This window comes from Myotis lucifugus, unplaced genomic scaffold (assembly GCF_000147115.1).
Source record: "Myotis lucifugus unplaced genomic scaffold, Myoluc2.0 scaffold_581, whole genome shotgun sequence".
Classification (NCBI taxonomy): domain Eukaryota; kingdom Metazoa; phylum Chordata; class Mammalia; order Chiroptera; family Vespertilionidae; genus Myotis; species Myotis lucifugus.
In genome coordinates, this window is record NW_005871629.1 from 71,357 (window position 1) to 94,523 (window position 23,167).

General features: G+C 38.4%; 1 protein-coding gene across 1 annotated transcript in view; it reads right to left on the bottom strand.

Moving 5' to 3' along the window:
- Positions 1–20,722, bottom strand: part of PTPN20 (protein tyrosine phosphatase, non-receptor type 20) — a 57,523-nt gene extending 36,801 nt beyond the window's left edge. The window contains exons 1-3 of the mRNA XM_023745782.1: positions 20,629–20,722; positions 15,397–15,545; positions 12,464–12,554 (exon numbers count right to left, since the gene is read on the bottom strand). Coding sequence (XP_023601550.1) covers positions 12,464–12,554; positions 15,397–15,545; positions 20,629–20,722 — 334 coding nt within the window. The remainder of the gene's footprint in view (positions 1–12,463; positions 12,555–15,396; positions 15,546–20,628) is intronic.
- Positions 20,723–23,167: the final 2,445 nt, after the last annotated feature.

Sequence of the window (23,167 nt, forward strand, 5' to 3'; positions counted from 1 at the left end):
ATGGACAATAGTGGTTACGCTAAGAGGCAAATGTAGGGAGATCCAATGAAAAGGATTGAATTCTTTCATGTCTTTTTTAAATTGCTGCCAGGCATCTAAGAAACTAGTCTGTAAGTTTGCCTGGGGCTGCTGGGAGTAGTCATCTGTCTGCAGCCACAAGTACAGGTTGAGGCTCCAGGTCAGGGGTGGGCAACCCCTGGCACGCGTGCCAAACATGGCATGCCAGTAACTTTTGCTGGAACATGAAACCCTCTCTTATAATCTTCCATTTACAATTTTTGTGAACATTTGAACGACTTAAATGTTAAATTACAAGGAACTGGCAAGACACTTGATGTTACGTTTGGTTACATAAAGGCTTTTGAAAAAAAACTGGAAGTCTTTAAGAGGGATGTGGATGGTGAGAGATTTAGATATTTCCCAAACCTCAAGAGGCACATCAAAGACCTCCCAAAAGATGACTGAACAGACTGTCAAAGCCTTCAAAAGCTGTTTTTAAACATCATCGAGTCAACTATTGAGCAGTTCTTCTCAAGATTTGTAAAATTCAGAGAACTGGAAGAGACAGCAAAATTCATGAGGTTTCCAGACAGTATGAAACTGGAGGAACTAAACTTACAAATGTTTTCATGGATAGACATGGCTGACTTTGAAATGCAGTTGATTGAATTTCAGAGTAGCTCAATTTGAAAGCAGAAATTTATTGACCTTAGAGTTGACTTGGAAAACATTGAAAAAACGTGATTAGAGACAGGAGTACCAGAGAGAAGTGTCGAAAACGAACTATTGAGGACTTGGAATGCCATTCCAGAAATTTTTTTCTGTTTAAAAAACTTTGCAACAGCATTACTCTCCATGTTTTCATCCACATATGCTTGTGAATCTTTGTTCTCAGTGATGAATTTTGTTAAGTCTCATAATAGGAGTAGCCTGACGGATGACAGTAGTAGCTCATGCATATCTCTGAAGGTCACGAAATATAAACCTGATGTAAAATCTCTGTCATCAGTGATGCAGCAGCAAAAGTCTCACTGATAATATCAAACGGAGTCATAAAGTTTTCTGTCGGACTACCAGTGTACATGTATACATTATAAAATAAATGTACTTTTCATCATCATATACTGTTATTTTGTTGCTCGAATGAATTTTATTATTCTTCAAGGTTCTTCACATACGTACACCTTAAGAGATATCAAGTAGGTTTAACATGTTCTCAAAAAATTAGGGTTGGCACGCAGAAGAATTTTGAGTCAGAGATTTTGCTGGCTTTGGCAAGCATTCACAAAAAGGCTGCCCACCCTGCTCCAGGTGCAAGGTCCTCATTAGTTTGGTCAATTCCTCCTGTGAATTCAAGTTTGATGTTCCTTGCAGGAATTCACATGGGCTTGGAGGAGTTTTCTGGAAATACACAAGCATATTCTTGACCAAAGGTTAATAAAGGGTCAGGAACTTTCTATAAACCAGACTCAGGATCCTTCCATTTGACCAAGCCTTTTTCCTTTGGCTCATTATGACACCAGTGTAGCTCTATTGGTGTCTTGCCATCAGCAGTACAAGTGAAAAAATTTAAGGTAATTAAGGCATGGTATAGTCTACTTACAGGAAATTTCTCTAATATCCCCCCTTTTTGTTTTTCAAGTTGAGATTTTAGCCACTGATGTTGGCATTCTATAATTGCCTGTCCCTGGGAATTGTATGGAATTCCCATAATGTGTTGAATTTTCCATTTTGTACAAAACTGTTGGAAATTATAGCTTTTGTATGCAGGTCGATTATCAGTTTTAATAATTTTTGGAATTCCCATGACAGCAAAAGCAGCTAGGCAGTGATTAATGACCTGTTTCACTGTTTCCCTGTAGATGCATTGGCCCAAAGGACTTTTGAAAAGATATCTACAGAGACATGCAATGCCCCAAGGCATCCCAAACGAGTGTAATATGTTACATCCATTTGCCAGATATGGTCCCATATCAATCCTTGAGAGTTAATTCCTGTATTAGGCCCTTGAGGCAGATGTAACATACAAGTGGGACATTCCTTGATTTCTGTTTAGCCTGCTGTTGACTGATTGAGAATTGTTTAGATAACATTTTGGCAGGCTGATGTAAAAGTTGGTGAGATTCTGTGGCTTGTTGTAACAAAAAGATTAATTGATTGGCATATGCATTTCCTTTTGTTAAAGGACCAGACAGGGTGTATGAGTCCTGATATGAGTAATATAAAAGGGATATTGTCTTTGCTGTACAATTCGCTGTACCTGTTTAAATAGTACAAATAGACTTTGGTCATTGAGCCATTTTAATTGAGTAGTCTCAATTCTGTTTACCAGGCCAGTAGCTTAGGCAGAATCAGAAATAATATTGAGAGGCTCCTGGAAATCCTGCAATGCAGCATTGATAGCTTCTAACTCAATCCTTTGTACAGAAGTGTGACTAGTCTGAATGACTTGGTCTGAATTTACTGTATGATAAGTAGCTTTGCCATTAGAGGAACTGTTAGTAAAAACAACAGTTAATGCTCCAGGAATAGGTTCCTGCCTAGTATTTTTTGGTATAATAATAGCGGTATAATATAAAACTGTAGTAATTTGTTTTTTAGTAGGTGACAACTAAGTTCCCCCTGAATATCCACTTATTTCAATTTGCCAATTTAAATCAGTCTGAAATAAGGTTTATTTTCTAACTTCACTTGTCCTTGCGTGTGGAGAGCAAATGAACTAGTTGCATTTCTGCTATTAGTCTTCCTGAGTACATTGACATAAGCTATTTACCCTCTGTTTAGGGAGGCAAAATGCAAAGCATTTACTCTTAAGTGTCCTTGGTTTGGGGAAGATAGGATTTATTAGATGGCCTCAAACTGCTTGGCATCTAGATTTTCTAGATGGTTGCAAACTGCTGTTTTATGCTGTATTTGCTGTCTCATTGCTCAAGTGAGGCAAGCCATGAAATCAGAAAATGATTCTGTCATCCCTGCATTCATTTAATAAAAGCTTCCTCAGGATCCCCTAAGTATATTCAATAAATTTGTCATTTCTCCCGTAGAGATTTTTTAGATAAGGTCTTAACCAATTAATGTCCCATAATAATTTCTAAAAGCCATTTAAGGTCTTAAGGCAATCTTTTTGTATTCCTACCTGTTAAGGCCTAATACACTGGTTTTCAATTATGTTTCCTAGATTTTTGAAGGGAATTTCTCTCTGTATCTTTTCTGGAGCAATCTTTAAGCCCCATTTAGGGAATTTATTTTCTAATTGGGTAAACATTGCTAAAGTCTGCTTTTCCTGTGGGCTTGCCATAAATTGCTACAGTAAAGACTTTTACTTTCTTTCAAACAGCAACCAACTTGCTTGCCTTCCAGAAAAACTAGCAGGAGAGACACATGCTGGCCAATACTGCAATGCATACATCTCAAGAAAGAGTAACTTTCTTTTTACTTATAGGTCTAATTAATGGTGAGATTTAATGCTTGAATAATAACTTGCAGTTTACTATGAAAATAGTAGTGGAGGAGATTTTTAAATTTCTCCTTTTTTTAAGCTTAAATTTACTTCTAAAGAGCATTCTTTTTGGATAATGTTTATTTGCATATATATGCAAATTTTACTTTGGACTTTATTAGAACCAATTGCTCATAAAATATTGGCTTCTCATATAAATGAGTTTATATGAGACCTTGATTATATTGTGAAAAGCTAACTAACTTATTAATAAGTAATTAAAGTATGCACCTTTACTGAAAAAGCAAAGTAAGCAAACTTATATATTTGATACATGAAGTACAGATGCCACCCCACCCCCAGCCAATCTGAAGAACAGCTGGGTGGGGTCTGAGGCATTATGTATGCTGTTTTGAAATTCCGTTGATGAATATTCTGGTTTCCTGCCAAGCTTGGAGGCTGAAACCTTTATAACATTTAAAATACATGTATAGAAATAGAACACAGTTATTAATTTTTATTTGACAAAGCTTCCCACTTGATTTCAAGTGTATTAGATCGGCCTAATTTAGTTCAAAAATATTTCTTTTAAGAAGAGAGAATAAATCCTTGAATTATTCCAGGGCCCTTGAAATGACCCAAAGCTATCTCTTGGTTAAAGTCTTGAAATTTAAATTAATATTAAAAATTTGGTTTGGACCACAGAATTAATTCTTTTTTTTAATAAGGCCAATAAAATATTATATCCTAGGTTGAAATTTTACCATACATAGTACACAGACACACAGACACATAAAGACTATAATATATTTTGAACTACTAATTTTTCCAGAGAAAATGCAAGAATTATTTTCCTCAAAAATGAATTTCTATACTTTATGCATTCTATTATCAAAACCATATAAATTCTCCCAACATAGTTTGAACTTTTAACTTTTAGAAGCCTCAAATTTTTGGTGGTAAGTTAAATACTTAGCATTTCTCAGATTAGTAATATATTCATATTTTAAGAGATATTTCAAATAAAATACAAGACATATTCAATTAATAGATTTAATTCATCCTCTGGATTCTCCATATGAGGCAAATTCAGATTAATTAATGTTTCAGTATCCTGTCACTTCAAAATACCTAGATATTTAATAATTTTTATTATTTATTCAGCAAAGTCCAAAGTTTTAAGTTATCAAAGACTTTAGAAAACTTTGTTTAGACATATAAAATTACCACTGAAAAAGATTTAACATATACCCTTTATTTTAGTTTATATATATATATATATATATATATATATATATATATATATATTGCCTTAACAACTTTGAGATCTTAAAGCCAATTATTATTACCCAAAGCATTTTCCTTGGCAAATTCTGTAACAGAGATAACTCATTGGCTTTCAGTGGTTTTAATGTTAAAGTACTATTTTATTTTATTTTTCTTTATAAAAAAAAACACACAAAAAACAGGAAAATAGTGCCCCTGGGACCTGGGAGTCAACCTTGGAATGTGGTCCATTATTATTCAAGAAGTGTCCATTATCATGGAAACATTAGCCTTGTTGCCCAAACCCAGCCTGTATATTTTCCTTGTGTCATTTTCACCAGCTTCCAAAGAAAAACAGTCTGGAGCCTATTCTATAGCATCCATGAAGATATGGGGCTTAGGCCAAGAGGCCACCCAAAATCAGGTGGGGCACGCCTTCTCTTAAGCTATCCTTTTTCTCTTCATGGGTATAGAAGTCACAGACGCATCCCCAAATTGAGAGAAATGGCTCACTTATCCAAATTTCAAATGACAGACCAGGAAACAAAAACATGGCAAAAATGAAACAAGAATGCTCCTGAGAGCGGGAGCCCATTTTATCACAATAAAGGTGAGAGGCAAGAGACCTAGTAATTAATGGGCGGGGGCCTTTTTTAGCTATCTTTACCTCCCTTTGTCTAGGCTAGGGGAATTTTCCTAGGACCTGTGTTGTCAGCCACATGTACTGCTAATATTCTCTCTCTCCACTCCCACATTCTGTTTGCTCTGGGGAAATTCAGTAATGGCCTGGCCACCTACTGTTTCTTTTCTATTAAGATAAATTAGAGGCATGCTTACTACAGGGGTGAAAAGGGGTGTAGGCATTTATTAACTTCAGAATAGTTCTGAGACAGTCTCTAAAATTTCTTACTAATTTATATCTTTTTTGGAATATTTTTTGAATGGACTAACAATAAACAAATTAAACCAAACAACAAAGACAGATAAAACAACAATCAAGAGACACTCTTATATATGATATTCACAAGCATGCATAACACATAGGCAAGACTTAATAAATCAGAGTTCATTTCATGGATCTTTCAGATGTTTTACACTGCCCGGACTTACAGCCAGAATGTGGCCCAGAGGGCTCCCAGGTGGGGTCCCAGTGAACACCCACAAACAGCCCGTTGTTTACAGATCTTATCATATTCTGCTCCCCATAGCACTGACTGGAGTCTAAAGTCATTTTAGCTAAAATCTGCCAGTCCCAAGGCGTCATATGGTAATTTTCAGACAAAGCATTAAGGAGTCCTTTTTTAAATGGACTGTCAGCCCCATTTTCTCTAGTTGATGAGCCTTCCCACACTGGAGGCAGCGGATTGGGGGCCTTGGGTATTACAGTTTTACAGGCTCTACTTTGGGAGGAGGAGGGGGTGATGGCAAATCCTCCTGCCATTCTGTAGGCTTTTGATCCTCAATATGAAGTGGGCAATATACAGCTCAAACAAGAGCCCATAGTTAAAGATGACAAGGGAGTCAACCTTGGAATGTGGTCCATTATATACAGGCTGGGTTTAGGAAACAAGGCTAATGTTTCCAGGATAATGGGCAGGTCTCATTTTCCTTGAGCCTGATTTCTCCTTAAATTCCTACCTACTTGTTCCCAGAGATAAAGTCTACAATAATGTTTTGTGTTTTACTCGAATATTTCCCCATTATAACCTGGCTAATTTCAGAAATGTCCCTGTCCACTTACGGTCATGACTCTGAAGCTGGCACAGGCTTGTGCATTCGGCTGACTTCCACTTCCACTTCTTTTTCACTCTGGCGAACCTTCTCCTCATGTCCCTGTTCTAGGCGCCACTTGCCGTGATCTGTGCAGCGGGTTCAGGGTGACTTGCAGGAGGGTCAATGACAGAATGAATACACTATACAAGAAATATGAATTCTGGAAGGCATAGGGGGCCAAGTAGAAACCTCTTTCATGAAGAGGCTCACCAAGTCTGGTCCATTTGCTTTTATTCACTTTGAATACACATTTGCTTTTTAGCAATCCATACAGGCAATCAAAGGTAAAGTTTGGTATACAATGTAAAGATTATCAGCTCAGGAAATTGACTCGAGCCATTGCAATCACAGCAGGGCAGACTTGTCCATTGGCCTTCCAATGTCTCTTTTGCACTTTTGTGCTAATTGCTGTTTGCTTTAGCCTCAAGCAGGTAATTAAAACAATTATGTGTACTCTGCAAAAAAAGTCTTTATGCAGACATATGTTTCTATTTCTCCTAATACACAGGAGTAGAACTGCTAAGTCATATGGTAGGTAGATGGTTAACTTTATAAGAAATTGCTAAACTCTTCTGTAGTGGGGGGTAATATATTACTAGAGTTTTAATTTGTATTTTCTTAATGACTAACAATGTTGAGCATCTTTTCACATATTTGTCACTTGTATACTTTCTTTGGTGAAGTGATTGCTCAAATAGTTTGCTCATTTATTACTGGGCTACTTGTCCTCTCATCAGGTGTAGGAATTTTTATATATATAAATGCAAGTCCTTCATCAAATGAATGTTGAGAATGTATTTTGCTCCAAGTCTGTTACAAACCCTTTAATTTTTATAACAGTGTGCTTTGGAGAGCTTTTTGTTTTCATTTGATGAAGTCCAATTTGTTTTCTTCTTTTATAGTTTAAGGTTTCTGTGCCCTATTTAGAAAAACTTTGCCAAACCCAAGGACACTAAATTTTTCTGTTAGGTTTCCTTTAGAAGTTTTATGGTTTTAACTCTTATTTTCAGGCCAATAATCTATTGTGAATTAATTTTTATAAAAGGTAGGGTCATAGTTCCTTTTTTGGTATAAGAATATGCAATTGTCCAGAACTATTTGTTGAAAGACACTGGCTCCCTCCTCTTCATGTAACTGTAGAAAAACATTTGATGAGACATGTAAACATCTCTGAAAAGTGGAAAACTCATAGAAATCTAAGTCACCATCATCATTAGTCAGTTCTCAGTAGGCCAGGAGTCAGAGAACCTGACTTGTGGTACACACCCCCCTCTTTTATTAGCCTTTAAAATATCTTTTAACCTCAGAGCTTATTCCCTCATCCATAAAACAAGAATAGCAATATCTGACTATTCTACTTTAGAGGAATTTTACATAGATTATGCATTTTTTAAAATATATTTTATTGATTTTTTACAGAGAGGAAGGGGGAGGGTTAGAAACATCAATGAGAGAGAAACATTGATTAGCTGCCTCCTGCACACCCCCTACTGGGGATGTGCCCGCAACCAAGGTACATGCCCTTGACCGGAATCGAACCCGGGACACTTCAGTCTGCAGGCCGACGCTCTATCCACTAAGCCAAACCAGTTAGGGCTAGATTATGCATTTTTAAAGTGCTTCATAACTTGTAAAGTGCTACAGAAATGCAAGATATTGTCTTTACACATGAAGATCCCTGGACAACATGATGAGGCCCATTCTCACTTTTCAGGAACATAAGTGACTGCAAGCTGAAGCTGTGCAAGAAAATGCTAATAATCAAGGGTACAAATTATGACTGCCTTCTGAATGTTAACATTAGAAACCCTTTTACTGTTGGTTATAAATGTAAGGGAAGTGGAAAAACAGCAATAATAATTATTTAGAACACTGGAATTTAAAACATTAGAAAGATTGAAAATCAGAGCAATTATTTTGTAAAAAAAAAAAAAAAAACTTATCAAGAGTAATTTGAACAGTGTTTGCCTCTTCTTTTTGTCACATGACTAAAAGCTGACTGAGCATCCCTAACCCTCGTGACCTGCCACACTGCGTCCCAGGCAGATCACATCCCCACTTCATCCTCTGCACTTACGCTGCTGTGGAGCAGCACCGAGAGCACCTTTAATGTGAAGCTGTTTGCCAGCATCACTTCCTCTAGGACACGCCCATCTTTCCTGTCACACTTTCCTCATTTATGCCAATGAACTCCTCTAGACAAGTTCCTCTGGCTTCATATCTGGGCTGTCTTCAGTAGTGGCCATGTCAGCCTTTTCCTGGTCAGCCATTTCTTCTGTAACTATTTCTGTTCTATTAGAATTTTACTGCCAGAATTACCACTTTTCCTTTTTCTGCCTCAGTGTCATCTTTGTTGGTCAATGTCGTCTTTTGATTATCCATATCCAGTAAAATGTTATGTCGGTTTATCACTGAAAGATGAGGAGGCAACACAACCACATGCTTTGCTGTCTGTGCATGAACTGAGTGACCAGCACACAGTGACCAACTACTGACATATTTAACCCTTTGCACTCTGAACCATTCTGGACATTGGCTACCAGCTACTCGACGCTACTTTGCAGCGGAAACGTGCATTTACAGACCCTCGTATTATTTAGTATAATTTTGGAACCAAGTAACGTATTATAATGATATTGGACTTATATGAATTGGGTGACATCGAGGAATGTATATTTGCAAAAAAAACAATATTTTATTGTTTATAATTTTGTACAGTATGATAAGTTTTGTAACACTCCCCAATATGCATTGCAGGCTGATTAGTGCATGTTTGACAGTAATAAGTGGTTTGACGCCTGCCACCAGGTGTTTTCCTGTTAGAACACACAATGCAGTCCCGTTTTCTTTGTCCCACATCGGGAATATGTAGTTTATTGTTTAATCCGACACAAAACCCGCTGACATTTCTTGTATATATCTTAGTAATTTTACGATATTTTGATTTAATTTCTTGTGCCATTTCAAGATAAAACTTCAGGGAAACATGCATGTCTCAAAAAGTTGCGTTGAAGTAACTCAATTCCCTGTAATCACTAATAAACTGCAATGTCCCCTGAGAGGGGACATCTGAGTGATATGCTAGAATTCCGATGTCCCCTGAGAGGGGACAGCGGAGTGCAAAGGGTTAAAAGACGTGACATGAGTCCTGGCCTGATGGCTCAGTTGGTTGGAGCATCATCCCATTCACCAAAAGGTTGTAGGTTTGATTCCTGGTCAGGACACATACCTAAGGTTTCGGATTGGATCCCCAGTCATGGCCTGTACGGGAGGCCACCGATCAATGTCTCTCTCTCTCACACTGATGTCTCTCTCTCTCTCTCTCTCTCTCTCTCTCTCTCTCTCTCTCTTTCCCTCTCTTTCTAAAAATCAATAAAAAAAATTTTATCATAAAAGAAGTGGCATGATTGGTCACTGATCAGGATGTGCATCTGTACTCACATAGTGATCTGTGGACAGGAGAGGTAGAAGTGAAGTTTACACCTTAGGCAATTATTCATAGTTAATATAGTGACACTACTGAAATTTGAATCATGCTTTTGAGGGGTGGTTGTTACCTAATGAAACACATTAACTGAAATTTGTGCATCTTGGAGCCACGCAAAGCGAGGACTGTCTTCACTTGCAGTGTCCCAGGATGCATGAGTTCCCCATTTAGTGGTCTCAGCATTTGAAGAGAAAGGAAGATGTTATTTCTGTGGCTTTCTTCATGTAATTCTTCATGGACCTTTTCTGTTACTTCCAAAAATTATGGTGAAGAAATCAAAAATACTTTGTATGATTGTCACTGTTAGGTCTGATCAAATAATTGAATCGATATCCCTTGGGAACTGACCTTTAGGCCACTTCACAAGGGACATTCTCTTTCGCTTAGACCGCATTCCATTTCACTAAGACCTTAGCCTTCCCCTCCAGACCTTCCTAGGATCCAGGCCTGTTCAGAGAATGCTCTGCCAAGCAGAAGCTCACCTCGAGTTCTTTACAATCTCTGACTCCCCAACCCTGGGTGCTGGCACCATTTGGGGGCTCAGCCCATCTGGTTTTCCAGATGACCTAATACAGTCATAACTCTTTACCCCTTTTGGCCTTGTGCATTCCTCCTTCGGCAACCCTAACAGTCACTTAAGTGAGTTTATTTTAAATTAAGTTACACTGTGGTAAGAGACAGATAAATCAGTGAACTTCAAAATAGAACTTAATTGAATAACACCTGATTTCCTTTTCAGAAAAAGTAAAAAACTTGTAAATAATTTTCCTTAGTTTTAATCATTTCACTTCACTATTTCATATCTTTGCATCTCTTTAGTTGTCACTCTTCTTGTACCCAGAATAAAAGTTCAGCCAGATCAAATGTTAAATGTACCCCTATCCCATGATGCGTTTCTGCTAAGCTCCTGAGGCTCATTTAGGCCTGCGTGCACTCAGTGTGCTTGGGTTAATGGCATGTTTAGGGCAGAAATTATAACACTGAACCTCTAACTTCTCAGAGTAACACCAAATTGTTGGCATTATCTCTTAAACTGTCTAATAATGGTTCATCATCCTGATTTCAGAAATAGTCATCAATGCACTCTGCACTATCCTTATAGAAGATAGAATAAATTATTTTTACTAACTTGGGAAGGTTATTACTTTTATAATCATAAAGTTATTTGAGATCTGAATGAATCAACTAAACATGAAGATATTTATTCAAGGTGGCAGCTGCTGTGTTCTACTCTGATTTTTATAATAACCACCTCAGGCCTAGTGACAGAAACAAGAACATAAATAGTTAATTAAATCACAGTTTGGTAAGTGGGGGAGGGTAGTCACAAGATGGTAGAGACTTTTGGAAAATACCAAACCTAGCTTTGAGGAAAACAAGAAAGGTCTGGCCGGGCTAGCTCTGAAAGACTGCAGGAATTACCTCAGCAAAGAAGAAGAGATGGTTCTTACAAGAACCGCAGGTGCAGAGGCCTGGAGACAAGAGAAGGAGAATGATGAATTCCAGAAACCAGAAGAAGTTCCATGGGAGAGCTGAGGCTAGAGAGGTAACAACTCTGCCATGACAGGAACAGAGAGGCCAAGCGGTCTTAAAAAGGAGAGTTTTTCCTGTTCTGATCTGCATTTCAGGAAAACCATTTCTGGAGTTACTGTGAATAGATAGAGTGGGGGCAGTGCAGATAAGACCAGCTGGGATGCAGCGGGCTCACTGGAAGCCAGCAGCAGAGATGGGAGAGGATTCTAGAGGTATTAACCAGGTAGAATCAAAAGAGCGCTGTGACTACTTTTGGATATTGCAGGTGACTTGGAATTTTCTGCTCTGACAGCTTGGTGGTTGCATTAAATAAGATATATAATAAAGGAAGATCAAATTAAAAGGAAATATGGTAATTTAATTTAAAAACTATTGACTTTTAAAGGAATGTAAGGCATAGAATGAGCTGGCCTCTGTGTGTTTTTCTGCTCTTTGCATGGCCTGAGACAGATAAATCCTGTGAGGAACCAGCCGGGTGGGGAGGGAAGTGGCACTACATTCAATCAGCAAAGGGAAGCAATGTGTAGGGCCCTTTGGAGACAAAGGGCAGCCTCCTATTGGCAACTTTATTGTCCAGGACTAAGACTGTAAATAGCACCATCTATTTGTGTGTCTGAACAAAATGGCTAGGGAGCTGGTCAGGGCTTCTTGTACCAAAAGTGACAGATGTCTTAAACTATTAGACTATGTTTTAGCTGGTTCATGTCCTGAAAAATAACAATAAAGGCATAAGAACAGGTTGAAGGACTTCTGTGAATAACCCTGTGGCTGTGGCTGAAAGAAGTACCTGGATTGAAAGACTTAAACTTTAGCATGTGCTTGCATATCCAAAACATATACCCAGGCCACCGACTGCTCACTCCTCATTATGGCCACAGATCAAAATGCCTAAAAGCCATACAACCCACTTTTTATTTTTTTCCCAAATGTAAACAGGAAAATAATCAAAAGCATTTTTAGCTCACATGGAAGGATGTCTCGATATCTGTTTTTGTCTCTGTTGCATGATTCATTCCCACAGTTGAACTCATAATTCATATTCTTATTGTCCAAAGCCTTTGGAGGTAAGAAATATAAGTCATGTATTTGCTATAACAAAAAACATCTGCCTTTGTCTACTGTTCATGATCCTAAACACTCTATATGACATGACTTGATATTAATGTGTTGTATGAATAATGGAAAAATCAAATCCCCTTTTAAAAGTACTATATGAAATATCTCAAACTTCAGATATCAATAAACAAGTGGCTTGATAAGGAAATGTTAAACCCTTAGAGATTCTTCTTTTGCTACAACTTCAATAACTTTTAATTTTTCTTTAAAAAAAGGAAATATAGAATAATCACTTCTTAGGATCTACCCCAAATCTATCATTTTATAGACAAAAATAACAGCAAAAAATATATATAAGCATATAAACAAAAAATATAAATAGTCTCACAATTTACTACTTGCCCCACAAAGAAATTACAGCTGGGACACTAATTAGAGAATTCTTCCTATCAAAATAATTTATTTACCAAGTATAAATCTAACAAACATTTATTGTACATTTAGAATGTATTTGTACTGTTCTAAACTTTAGAGTACAAAGATGAATCTGAATGTGAATATGGCTTCATCCTACATGAGTTACAGGAGAAGTTTAAGTGGCGGACATGTGAACATATACAAAGACACCAGTATGACTGACAGCACTAGACATTACCTGAAGGTATGGGGTTGGTTGGTAAGACATACAACATGTACAAATACACCAGTATGAATGAAACCACTGGACTCTACCTGAAGGTATTCGATTGGAGGGCAGACATGCGAACAAGTACAAAGACACCAATTTGACTGATAGCACTAGACTTTATCTGAAGATATGGGGCTAGAGGGGTGCACACGTGAACATGTATAGCAACACTGGAATAAATGACAGCACTAGATCATACCTGAAGGTATGGAAGGAAAGCTCTATAAAGTAATGAGGACTTGAACTGAGCTTTCCTAAGTCATTAGAAGTTACTCACATGAAAGTCTGTGTGTGTGTGTGTGTGTGTGTGTGTGTGTGTGTGTGTATCATTCCAGGTAGGAGGACAAGAATAACAAAATTGAGGTATATATGTCCTCTCAGGGAAATAGTGGGTAGTACCCAACATGAGCACAGAGCACATGATGTAGCCCAATGGGAAACTGAAACTACCTGGAAGGCCTTGTTTCATTACAAAAGAAATCAAGATATAGCTAGTCATTTTCTATTAGAATATTGGTGGATAAAACCTATACTTTCAAAAGCTTTTCAGTAACTCCTGGGTGGCCAACTTGGCACCACCAGTCCTTAAATAGGTGTTGGCAACTCCTGCCATGGGTAATGAGGCACAGTGAAGGTGTTAATCAGTAGGATAATATAATCAGATAATCTTTTTAATCTTTTTTGCAAACCAATTTTAAAATTAACGTAGAAAAAAATCTGTAGGAAGAACCAGAGCAATTTTGTAAAATAAGAGCAATGAGGAAAGACTAGTCTTAATAGATGGTAAAAATACTATCTAGCCATGCTAATTAAAGGAGTGGAGAACTCATGGATAAAGACAAAATAGTGTGGTGATTGCAGGGCATAGAGAGGATACATAGTGATGGGAAAAATAAAAATAAATAAATAAAAGAGTTTGATACCAGTACATGAATAGACAAATCACTGGAAAAAGTCCAAGAATAAATTAAAGTGCATGTGGGGCTTCAGTATATGCTAAAGGTGGCATTTTATATCACTGAAGAGAAGTTTCCACACAATCCTGAGATACCTGGATAGCTATATAATGCTGGGTGCCTACACAATACCTTCTAATAAATAAAATTCTAACTGGATCAAAGATTTACATTTGAAAAATCATCAAATTATTAGAAAATAATCATGAAATAATTATTATGATCCTAAAGTAAAAGGGGAATTCTTAAAAGACACAGAAATCCCTGAAGTCCAAAAAGAAAAGCTTGCCATATTTGACCACTAAAAATACCTGTCTTTTCTTAGTCAATGTGTATGCGCACACATGTGTGTAACATAACAACAAAGTCAAAAATTTACCATCTATCACACATACAAAAGGGATCATTTCTTCATTATTGGTAAGCTTATTGATGGATAAGTAAAGGAATAAACAGAACATTGGACAAAGAATCGGAACTAGCAGTTCACTAAAAATAAATATGAAAGGCTTAAAAACATACATAGAGCTATTCCTGTGATCTCAAATAAATGTCAATTAGATCATCAGTAAGAAATCATTTGTCATTTAAGAAATGAGCAATGATCCAAAAATCTAGTAGCATTAAATACTGGTTGCTTGCTAGGAGTTTGTTCTAAGGAACACACACACGTATGTACAGGCATGTGAAGGGGTGGATGCTGTTCACAACAGCCAAGACAAGACTGATCTAGCTATCCACCCCAGGTGACTCTCCAAAGAAAAGGTCTTCATTCAGGTAAGTAACCACCATGCACACAAAAGAATGAGCTGGGGCTATATGTGCTGACATTATATTTGGGAATCATATCTTCTATGGAAAATTATTTTTAAAGGAAAAGAAGGGAAAACAGTAAGTAAAGTACAAGCTAACAATTTTTCTGCAAGTCTGTATGAGAAGCTTAACTAGTGGAAAGGGGACCCAAGAAGTGAGGGAAGAACAAGAGGGAGACTATCCATTTCATAACCTTTTATGCTGTTTGACTTTTTACCCTGTACCCCTGTGGCTTCAAAAATAAATTTAATATTTAAAGACAAAAACAATGTGCTCAATCTTTTTTAAAAAAAAAAAAAGAAAGAAAGAAAAAGAAAAGAAAACCCCTGGTAGTGATGTGAAAAATAAATCACATATAGACTTTTGTTAAGACCAAAATATTTACCATATACTCCTGAATGATTTCTTGTTCTTCTATCCTTTTCTGAAGTATTTGAAAATCATTCTTGATGTCTGATTGCTCTTGAAAACCGAATTTTAATGGCCGAATCAGAGCCAACTGAGCTAAATCCCTTTCAGAAATAATCTGTATACCTAAGGAAGAGAGAAATTCATACTTGTAACTTACGTGTATTATGTGAAAGGAGATTTTATTGTTGTTTTCTCTTAAGTAAATACACAGCCACTTAAGGATTAATGGGAGTTTATATTTTCAGAGGTGAAGAGTCTATTTGAAAGGAAGTATCTTTGTTTTGGAAAAATCATGACTATATACCTTAAAATTACACCAAACCCACTGCTCTTGGAGAAAACTGTAAGTGCAATAAATAAAACAGATGCAGCAGACCTAGAAGTGTTCTGATTTATAATGTGAACTGGGTGTCTGTACCGACAGTTATTCCAGGCAAGCATGTACAAGACCTGGGTGGGAGAAACAGAGAACTGTCCCCTCCCTGTGGCCAAGTGTTTGGAAGTCCCTGGAGTCTGAGATGAGAGGATGTGGAGTCCAACACACTTCTTATTAAAATGGATCGAGTGCACAGACATGTGTGTACACACACGTATGCACACACATACAAGAATAATATATGGTATAATCAATAAAACTAAAAAACAGATATATTATAAATACACATAATTGACAGGTATTAAATAGTAGTACACTTATAACAGAAGAGAATACTTTCTATTTAATAGTACATGTGGAATCTCTTTTTAAATGATAATCTTTTAGGTCATGTTGACAGTCTAGATTCCACATATCTGAAATTATACAGATCATGCCCATTAACTAAAATGTAATAAATCTAGAAGTATTAAAATAATATTTTTAAAATTTCAGAATTGTGAAGTAAAATGCTCAAGTGAAACCATTCTCAAAATCTCTATGCAAAGCCAAATATTATCAGCTAAAATTAAGTTAATGCCAGCAAAAAATATACAAGAAGCAATTAAGCAGAACAATAGGCATAAATATAAAAGGTGGAAGTTTCTAAAAGTCTGCACAGCCTTGGGATCTCATCTTGTCTTGGAACACTCATACACTTAAAAGCTTTCTGGAGAGGTGAGAGTGAGGGACTGTTGGTTGGGAGAGACATCCACAGAAATCCTAAAATTTTTCACAAATAGTCTCAGTGTGAGAGGTCTAGGAAGCCCAGAAAGGGAGATGGAATGCCCACAAGAGCAGAAGCCATTTGATCATCCTTGAGTATCTAAGAAAAATACTTAGAGCCTTGCTGGGGAGAAGCTGTGTGAAGGCAGAGGAGAAAGGACAGAAAAGATGGAATGACTTCAATTGACACAGCTGTTGACTCCCCGACACTGATTCCACCCTGGTAATTAATTAAAGCCATTTTTAATCATTCCAAAATAATTCCTTTGCCAGTAAATAATCAGCAATAGGTAGGTGATTTGCACCAATGAGAAGCAAGGAGTTTATTCAGGGCTTACAGGCAAGAGAATCAAGCCTCTGTCCCACCTCCATTCCCTGCCCAGGCATACGCACATAAGCATAAGGCCTACTGTGACCATAAAAGGAATGAGCAGAGTATAGCAAATATGAAAAAATACACATGAAGAATCTATGTTCTTGATGAGCTCACTGAGCAACTCACATAATGAACCTGGAATATTTTCTATCTTTGACCTCCATTACAGGAAAAAACATATTTGTTTATTGTTCATGTCATTTTGAATTTGGTTTCTTTTTATTGTAGCCGGTCCAAAAATTCCAACAAGGTGTATAAGTCAGGTTTCAGCTATAGATAATGGCAATCATTACAGAAAGATATGTTATCTACTAGTTGGTGCTGACAACCTCATTGGGTGGATTCAAAGAGCAGGTGCTTCCCCCATTATGATTCAAAAATAACATAGCAGAATGGTCTGCCAAGAAAAGTGCCACCTTTGCCAGAATGAGGAATCTGAGGAAGCTGGACATCACAGTTCTAACCACTGGCTCCAGATGGCACTACCAGAGCAACCACTGGGAATGCCTTGCCTGCTATGCTGTGCGCCAGCAGCATGGATGCTGCTCCACACATTTCAGTCTCAGCTAAGTGCATATGATTGGTCAAAGCCTCGCTACCAGGATGTCTGAGAAATGTCATTTTTAGTTTTTCTGCCTGAACCATACAGTGAGGTACACTAGGAGGAAGGTGTAGGTGATGTTGTGTAGACTGATCTACAATATATGCCACACAACAATCCAACCACATCCTTTCTCTAACCCTTTACACACTTGTCACTGTCCTCAAGCAAATTCTGGCTCTCATCATATAGTTTATAAAGATAGATTTTAGTTTCAAGTTTTATGGAATGAGAGTCTAGAAGAATTCATTCATGCTCAATTAGAAAAATCAAGTAAGTGTAGAGCTATACATGTTAGTGAACAAGATGAAAATAAAATATGAGATGTGAGGAAAAATGAGTAATGCAATATGGTATGCAAAACTTTTCAATCCATCCTGAATGGAACATAAACTAAATGGTAGCTCTACCATCTTAGGAAGAAATAATAAGAATGTTAATTATCCTATATAATAAAAGCCTAGGTGGCGTCACGCCCTTGAGCAAGATGGCTGCCCTCACATAGTCACAAGATAGCCACCCTCATGTCGTCACAAGATGGCCAGCAGGAGAGGGCAGTTGTGGGCGATCAGGCTAGCAGGTGAAAGCAGTTATGAGTGAACAGGCCAGCAGGAGAGGGCAGTTGAGAGCAACCAGGCCTGAAGGGGAGGGCAGTTGGGGGTGATAAGGCTGGCAGGGGAGCAGTTAGGCAACAATCAAGCCAGCAAGGGAGCAGTTAGGGAGCAATCAGACGGGCGGGCAGGTGAGTGATTAGGAGCCAGCAGTCCCGGATTGTGAGAAGGATGCCCAACTGCCGGGATGTCCTGCAGGGATCGGGCCTAACCCGGCAGTCGGACATCCCCCGAGGGGTCCCAGATTGGAGAGGGTGCAGGCCGGGCTAAGGGACCCCCCCCCCCGTGCACGAATTTCATGCACCGGGCCTCCAGTTTTAAATAACAGGACAAAATGAGATGAAACAAGAGAATGAGGTGAAAAATAAATTAGATGTCAAAAGCACATGATTATAGAACTAAGAATTAATCAAACACTGCAATAAATATGGTATATAGTTAAAATTAACTTGTTTATAGGACAAAGACAGGTGTACATAAATTAATAAAAATAAGAAAAGGGGAAAAACAAAAGATAATGCATGTAATGACCTCACCAGAAGCTCAGGAGAAAACCTGGAGACAAGACAAAGAACTCAATAAGTCCTCTCTCCGGTGCAAGCTTGTATAGTGGAGCAGCCACTTCTGCAGGAAAGGCATAAAGCCCTACCCAGGTACTTTCCCCCTATAGTCCCTAGGGATCCAAAGCATAAGACAATGGGAAAAGGGCAGCAAACCCTATTAGCCTCAAAGCATAGGTTGACCCCCTACATTGGGGTTAGAGAAGGTAGGAAAGCATCTTGGGCTCAGACAGTAACACCTCCCCCAAACCTGAAGAAAGGGCAGAATAACTGAGAAGGCACCATGCCAGGCATGCCCCGAATAAGGCTGAACAAGGACAACAGAGAATGCCAATCCCATCTCCAACCAAATGTGCACGCAACAGAATTACAACAAGAGCACTCTATTGCTAAGGAGTGGACCAGATCCTAGATAGGAACCTTCTCTTAGGTGCAGGTACAATGGGGAGACCTAAAGTAAAGGGTAGAACAGACATTAAGGTAAACCAGCAATTCTCAATCTGTGGGTCGTGACCCCTTTGGCGGTCGAACAACCCTTTCACAGGGGTCGCCTAAGACCATCCTGCGTATCAGATTTTTACATTATGATTCATAACAGTAGCAACATTACAGTTATGAAGTAGCAACGAAAATAATTTTATGGTTGGGTCACAACATGAGGAACTGTATTTAAAGGGCCAGAAGGTTGAGAACCACTGAGGTAAACCCTCTGGCATGCCATTTTCCACAAGGTAATGGCACCAGTAAAACTGGTGGTGTCACTGAGCCCAACAGAATGTGAATGTTGTAGTGCTTTTATCCATAATTGCCAAAACCTGAAATCAACCCAAATGTCCTTCAACTGGTGAATGGCTAATAAAACTGGTGTAGTCATGGAGTGGAATGGTATTTAGCAGAGAAAAAAAGTAAATTCTGATAAATGCAAAGGCATGGATGAATATCAACAATACTATGCAAAGTGAAAGAAAGTAGACTCAAAAGGCAACATATATGCATGCTTCCTTGATATGACTCTGAAAGAAACAAAAGGAAACAGAATGAGAGCATTGCTGGCTGCGGGTGCTGGTGGCCAGCTGCGGAGAGCACAGAGACCTGCGGGCAAGAACAGCCTCTGTCTGTGTGGTGGCAGACCTTGGTCCAACCTCAGAGAACTGAGTGCCAACAGGTGAATTTCACTCTATGTAAACTAGTTTTCAATATTTTAAAACTATTTTCCTATAAACTATTTTTGTGAGACTTGTGTTTTAATAATTGCAGTGTGATGTTGCCTTAATTAGATTTGACATTTTTAAATTAAAAAGTCATTAGAGAAGGTAATCTGGCACTTGATGGGAGGTTGAAATGAGTGATCTATAAACTCCTCTCAAACTCCAAAGTATGCATGTGACCCTGTAACTTCACACACAAAAGTTTTATCTATGTATAATGATTCATGGTTTTATGTAGGTTTATATTATATATATATACTTAAATATATATATAAAGAAAATACTTGGAATATTCTTCAGTATTATTATTTTATTATACATGCTTATATTTTCTTTATTCTCCACAATATGTGATTATGTGTAATCCAAAATTATTATTTTATTTACAAAGTACATACTATGCAACAAATTAACATTAGGTGGATGAGGAAGGTCATATTCAAGTCTATACAAATCTATAATTGCTAGTTTAAGAAAATATAAAATAGCTCATTTTAATATCATGTTTTATATATTAAAATATTTAAAGAAAGAATAGAAATTCGCCCTTATGAATGTGGAGTGTGCAGCACGAAAATCCCCCAAAATATGTTTCCCATTTTAAAAGGTCTGCCTAGCTCTCTCCTGCATTTGTGTTAGAAAAGCCTTTGTGCACGGCGCTGAAACCAGCCTGCTCAAGAACCTGCAACAGAACAGGGCGCAGTCATACCGTGCCCAGTCGGGGGTACAGCTTGAGACGGCCCTGCAAGCTCATCATCGCTGATCCACTTGTCTCTGAGGTAGGCGTCATCGGCTGTCCACATATCGTGTTCATTCTCACTAGAAAATAAATCACATATTTGTTCATGGTATCAAAGAACTTATGCATTTAAGAATCTCTGATAATCTACAGTAATTATTAATTGACATTCACCGGCACTTCTGTTCCACCACCTAATTCCATTGTCAGCACCTGGAGCTGGCCCACTTCCAAAGAGAATTCCGAAATCCCAATGTCTGATCACAAATTCCATCTCCTCCAACTTTTACCTGGCTTGCAAACCAGCCGCCTCGCATCTATCCACCTCCCACCTGCTTTCCTCCTTTCCCTAGGCTGTGGGAGGACAGCACTAGGGCCACTCGGCTTTCTCATATCAACAGAGAGCCCTTTGGAAAACCCTGGTATATCACTGGTTTTCTCTACCATTCCTCCACTGCAGCTAATCCTGAACTACCACCTGCATGTAGTTCTGATCTTGACCCTCTGCTGTAGTAAAAATGCAGCCACTTCTAGAAAATGCAGGCCAGAAAACCAGAACTCTTTCAAATTACTTTTAAAATGTGTACTTAGATGCATCAACATTCTTCATTACTCCTTCCTTTCTTCCTGTTCAACAGTCATCCTTCCACATTCTCAACTACAATGCCTTCTGTCTCATGAGACGTTTTTCTAAAATTTCATATATATATATATGTTTTATATATATAAAATCTCTCCCTACCTACAAATTCTTTAATATTATAAGGATACTTGATTCACCCTCATTGTAAAGATAGAAAACCCTTCAAAGGTTCTATCTCAATCTAACTACTGCTCTATTTCTAACAGACTTTGCAAATACAAATCCACACTCATTTCCATTTGCTTCCCAACTTCTCACTGTGACTCAGTTTCTTCTCTTGTGCTATCTGCTTGGCTCCTGCTGTACTTACACTTACAACTCACTTAACAGAAGCCTCCTATTATTTGACTTCTGGGTCTAATCTTTAATGTCCAGAAAAAAATTCCCACTAAAATTTAATTATACCTGTCTACCAACTTCAGAATAAACAAAGGCTCCTTCCTGGACACTTAACTTTAGCATGTTGGCAATGTGGTCCCTGTCTCCTCTTTTCTTTTTTTAAAATTAAGTTATTTATTTATCTTTTTATTCTTTATCGTTGAAGGCATTGCATATGTCCCTGTTTTCCCCCATTGACCTCTCCCAGCCTGCCCACACCCCACAGCCCAGGTCTCCATCCCCCTATTGTCTATGCCCACTGGTTATGCATATATGCATACAAGTTCATTAGTTGATCTCTTCCCAACCACCCACCCTCCCCTCTGAGGCATTCCCTCTGAGGTTTGACAGTCTGTCAATGCTTCTATGTCTCTGGATCTATTTTTGTTCATCAGTTTACATTTTTCATTACTGTATATCCTACACTAGAGGCCTGGTGAACAAATTCATGCACCAGTGGGGTCCCTCGGCCTGGCCTGCAGGATCAGGCCAAAACTGGCTAACATCCCCCCAGGGGTCCCAGATTGCAAGAGGGTGCAGACCAAGCCGAGGGATCCCATCGGTGCACAACTGGAGCCGGGGAGGGGTGCGGGAGGTTGGCCAGCCGGGGAGGGACCATGGGAGGGGTCCAGGGCATGTCTGGCCCATCTCGCTCAGTCCCAATCGGCTGGACCCCAGCAGTAAGTTAACCTACTAGTTGAAGCATCTGCCCCTTGGTGGTCAGTGCACAGCATAGTGACTTGTTGACTGGTCAACTGTCTGCCCCTGGTTGTCATTGCACATCATAGCGAGCAGTTGAGCAGCCTTACCATATTACGCTTTGATTGAACGGAGGATCAGACGGACACTTAGCATATTAGGCATTTATTATAGGATATGAATGAGATCATGTTTATCTTTCTCCAACTGGCTATTTCGCATAGCATAATGCTCTCCAGTTCCATCCACACTGTTGCAAATGGTAAAAGTTCCTTATTTTCTTTTTGTAGCATAGTATTCCATTGTGTAGATGTACCACTGTTTTTTAATACATTCATCTGCTGATGGGCACTTAGGCTGTTTCCAAAATCTTAGCTATTGTAAATTGTGCTGCTATGAACATAGGGTTGCATATATTCTTTCTGATTGGTGTTTCTGATTTCCTGGGATATATTCCTAGAAGTGGGGTCACTGGGTCAAACTATCCTTCATGACAGTCAAATGGGAGTTCCATTTTTAATTTTTTGAGGACACGCCATACTGTTTTCCACAGTGGCTGCACCAGTCTGCCTTCCCACCAGCAGTGCACAAGGGTTCCTTTTCTCCACATCTTTGCCAACATTTGTAATTTGTTGATTTGTTGATGACAGCCATTCTAACAGGTATGAGGTAGCACCTCATTGTTGTTTTGATTTGCATCTCTTGGATGATTAGTGATTTTGAGCATGTTTTCATATGTCTCTTAGCCTTCTGTATGTCCACTTTCAAAAAGTGTCTATTTAGGTCCTT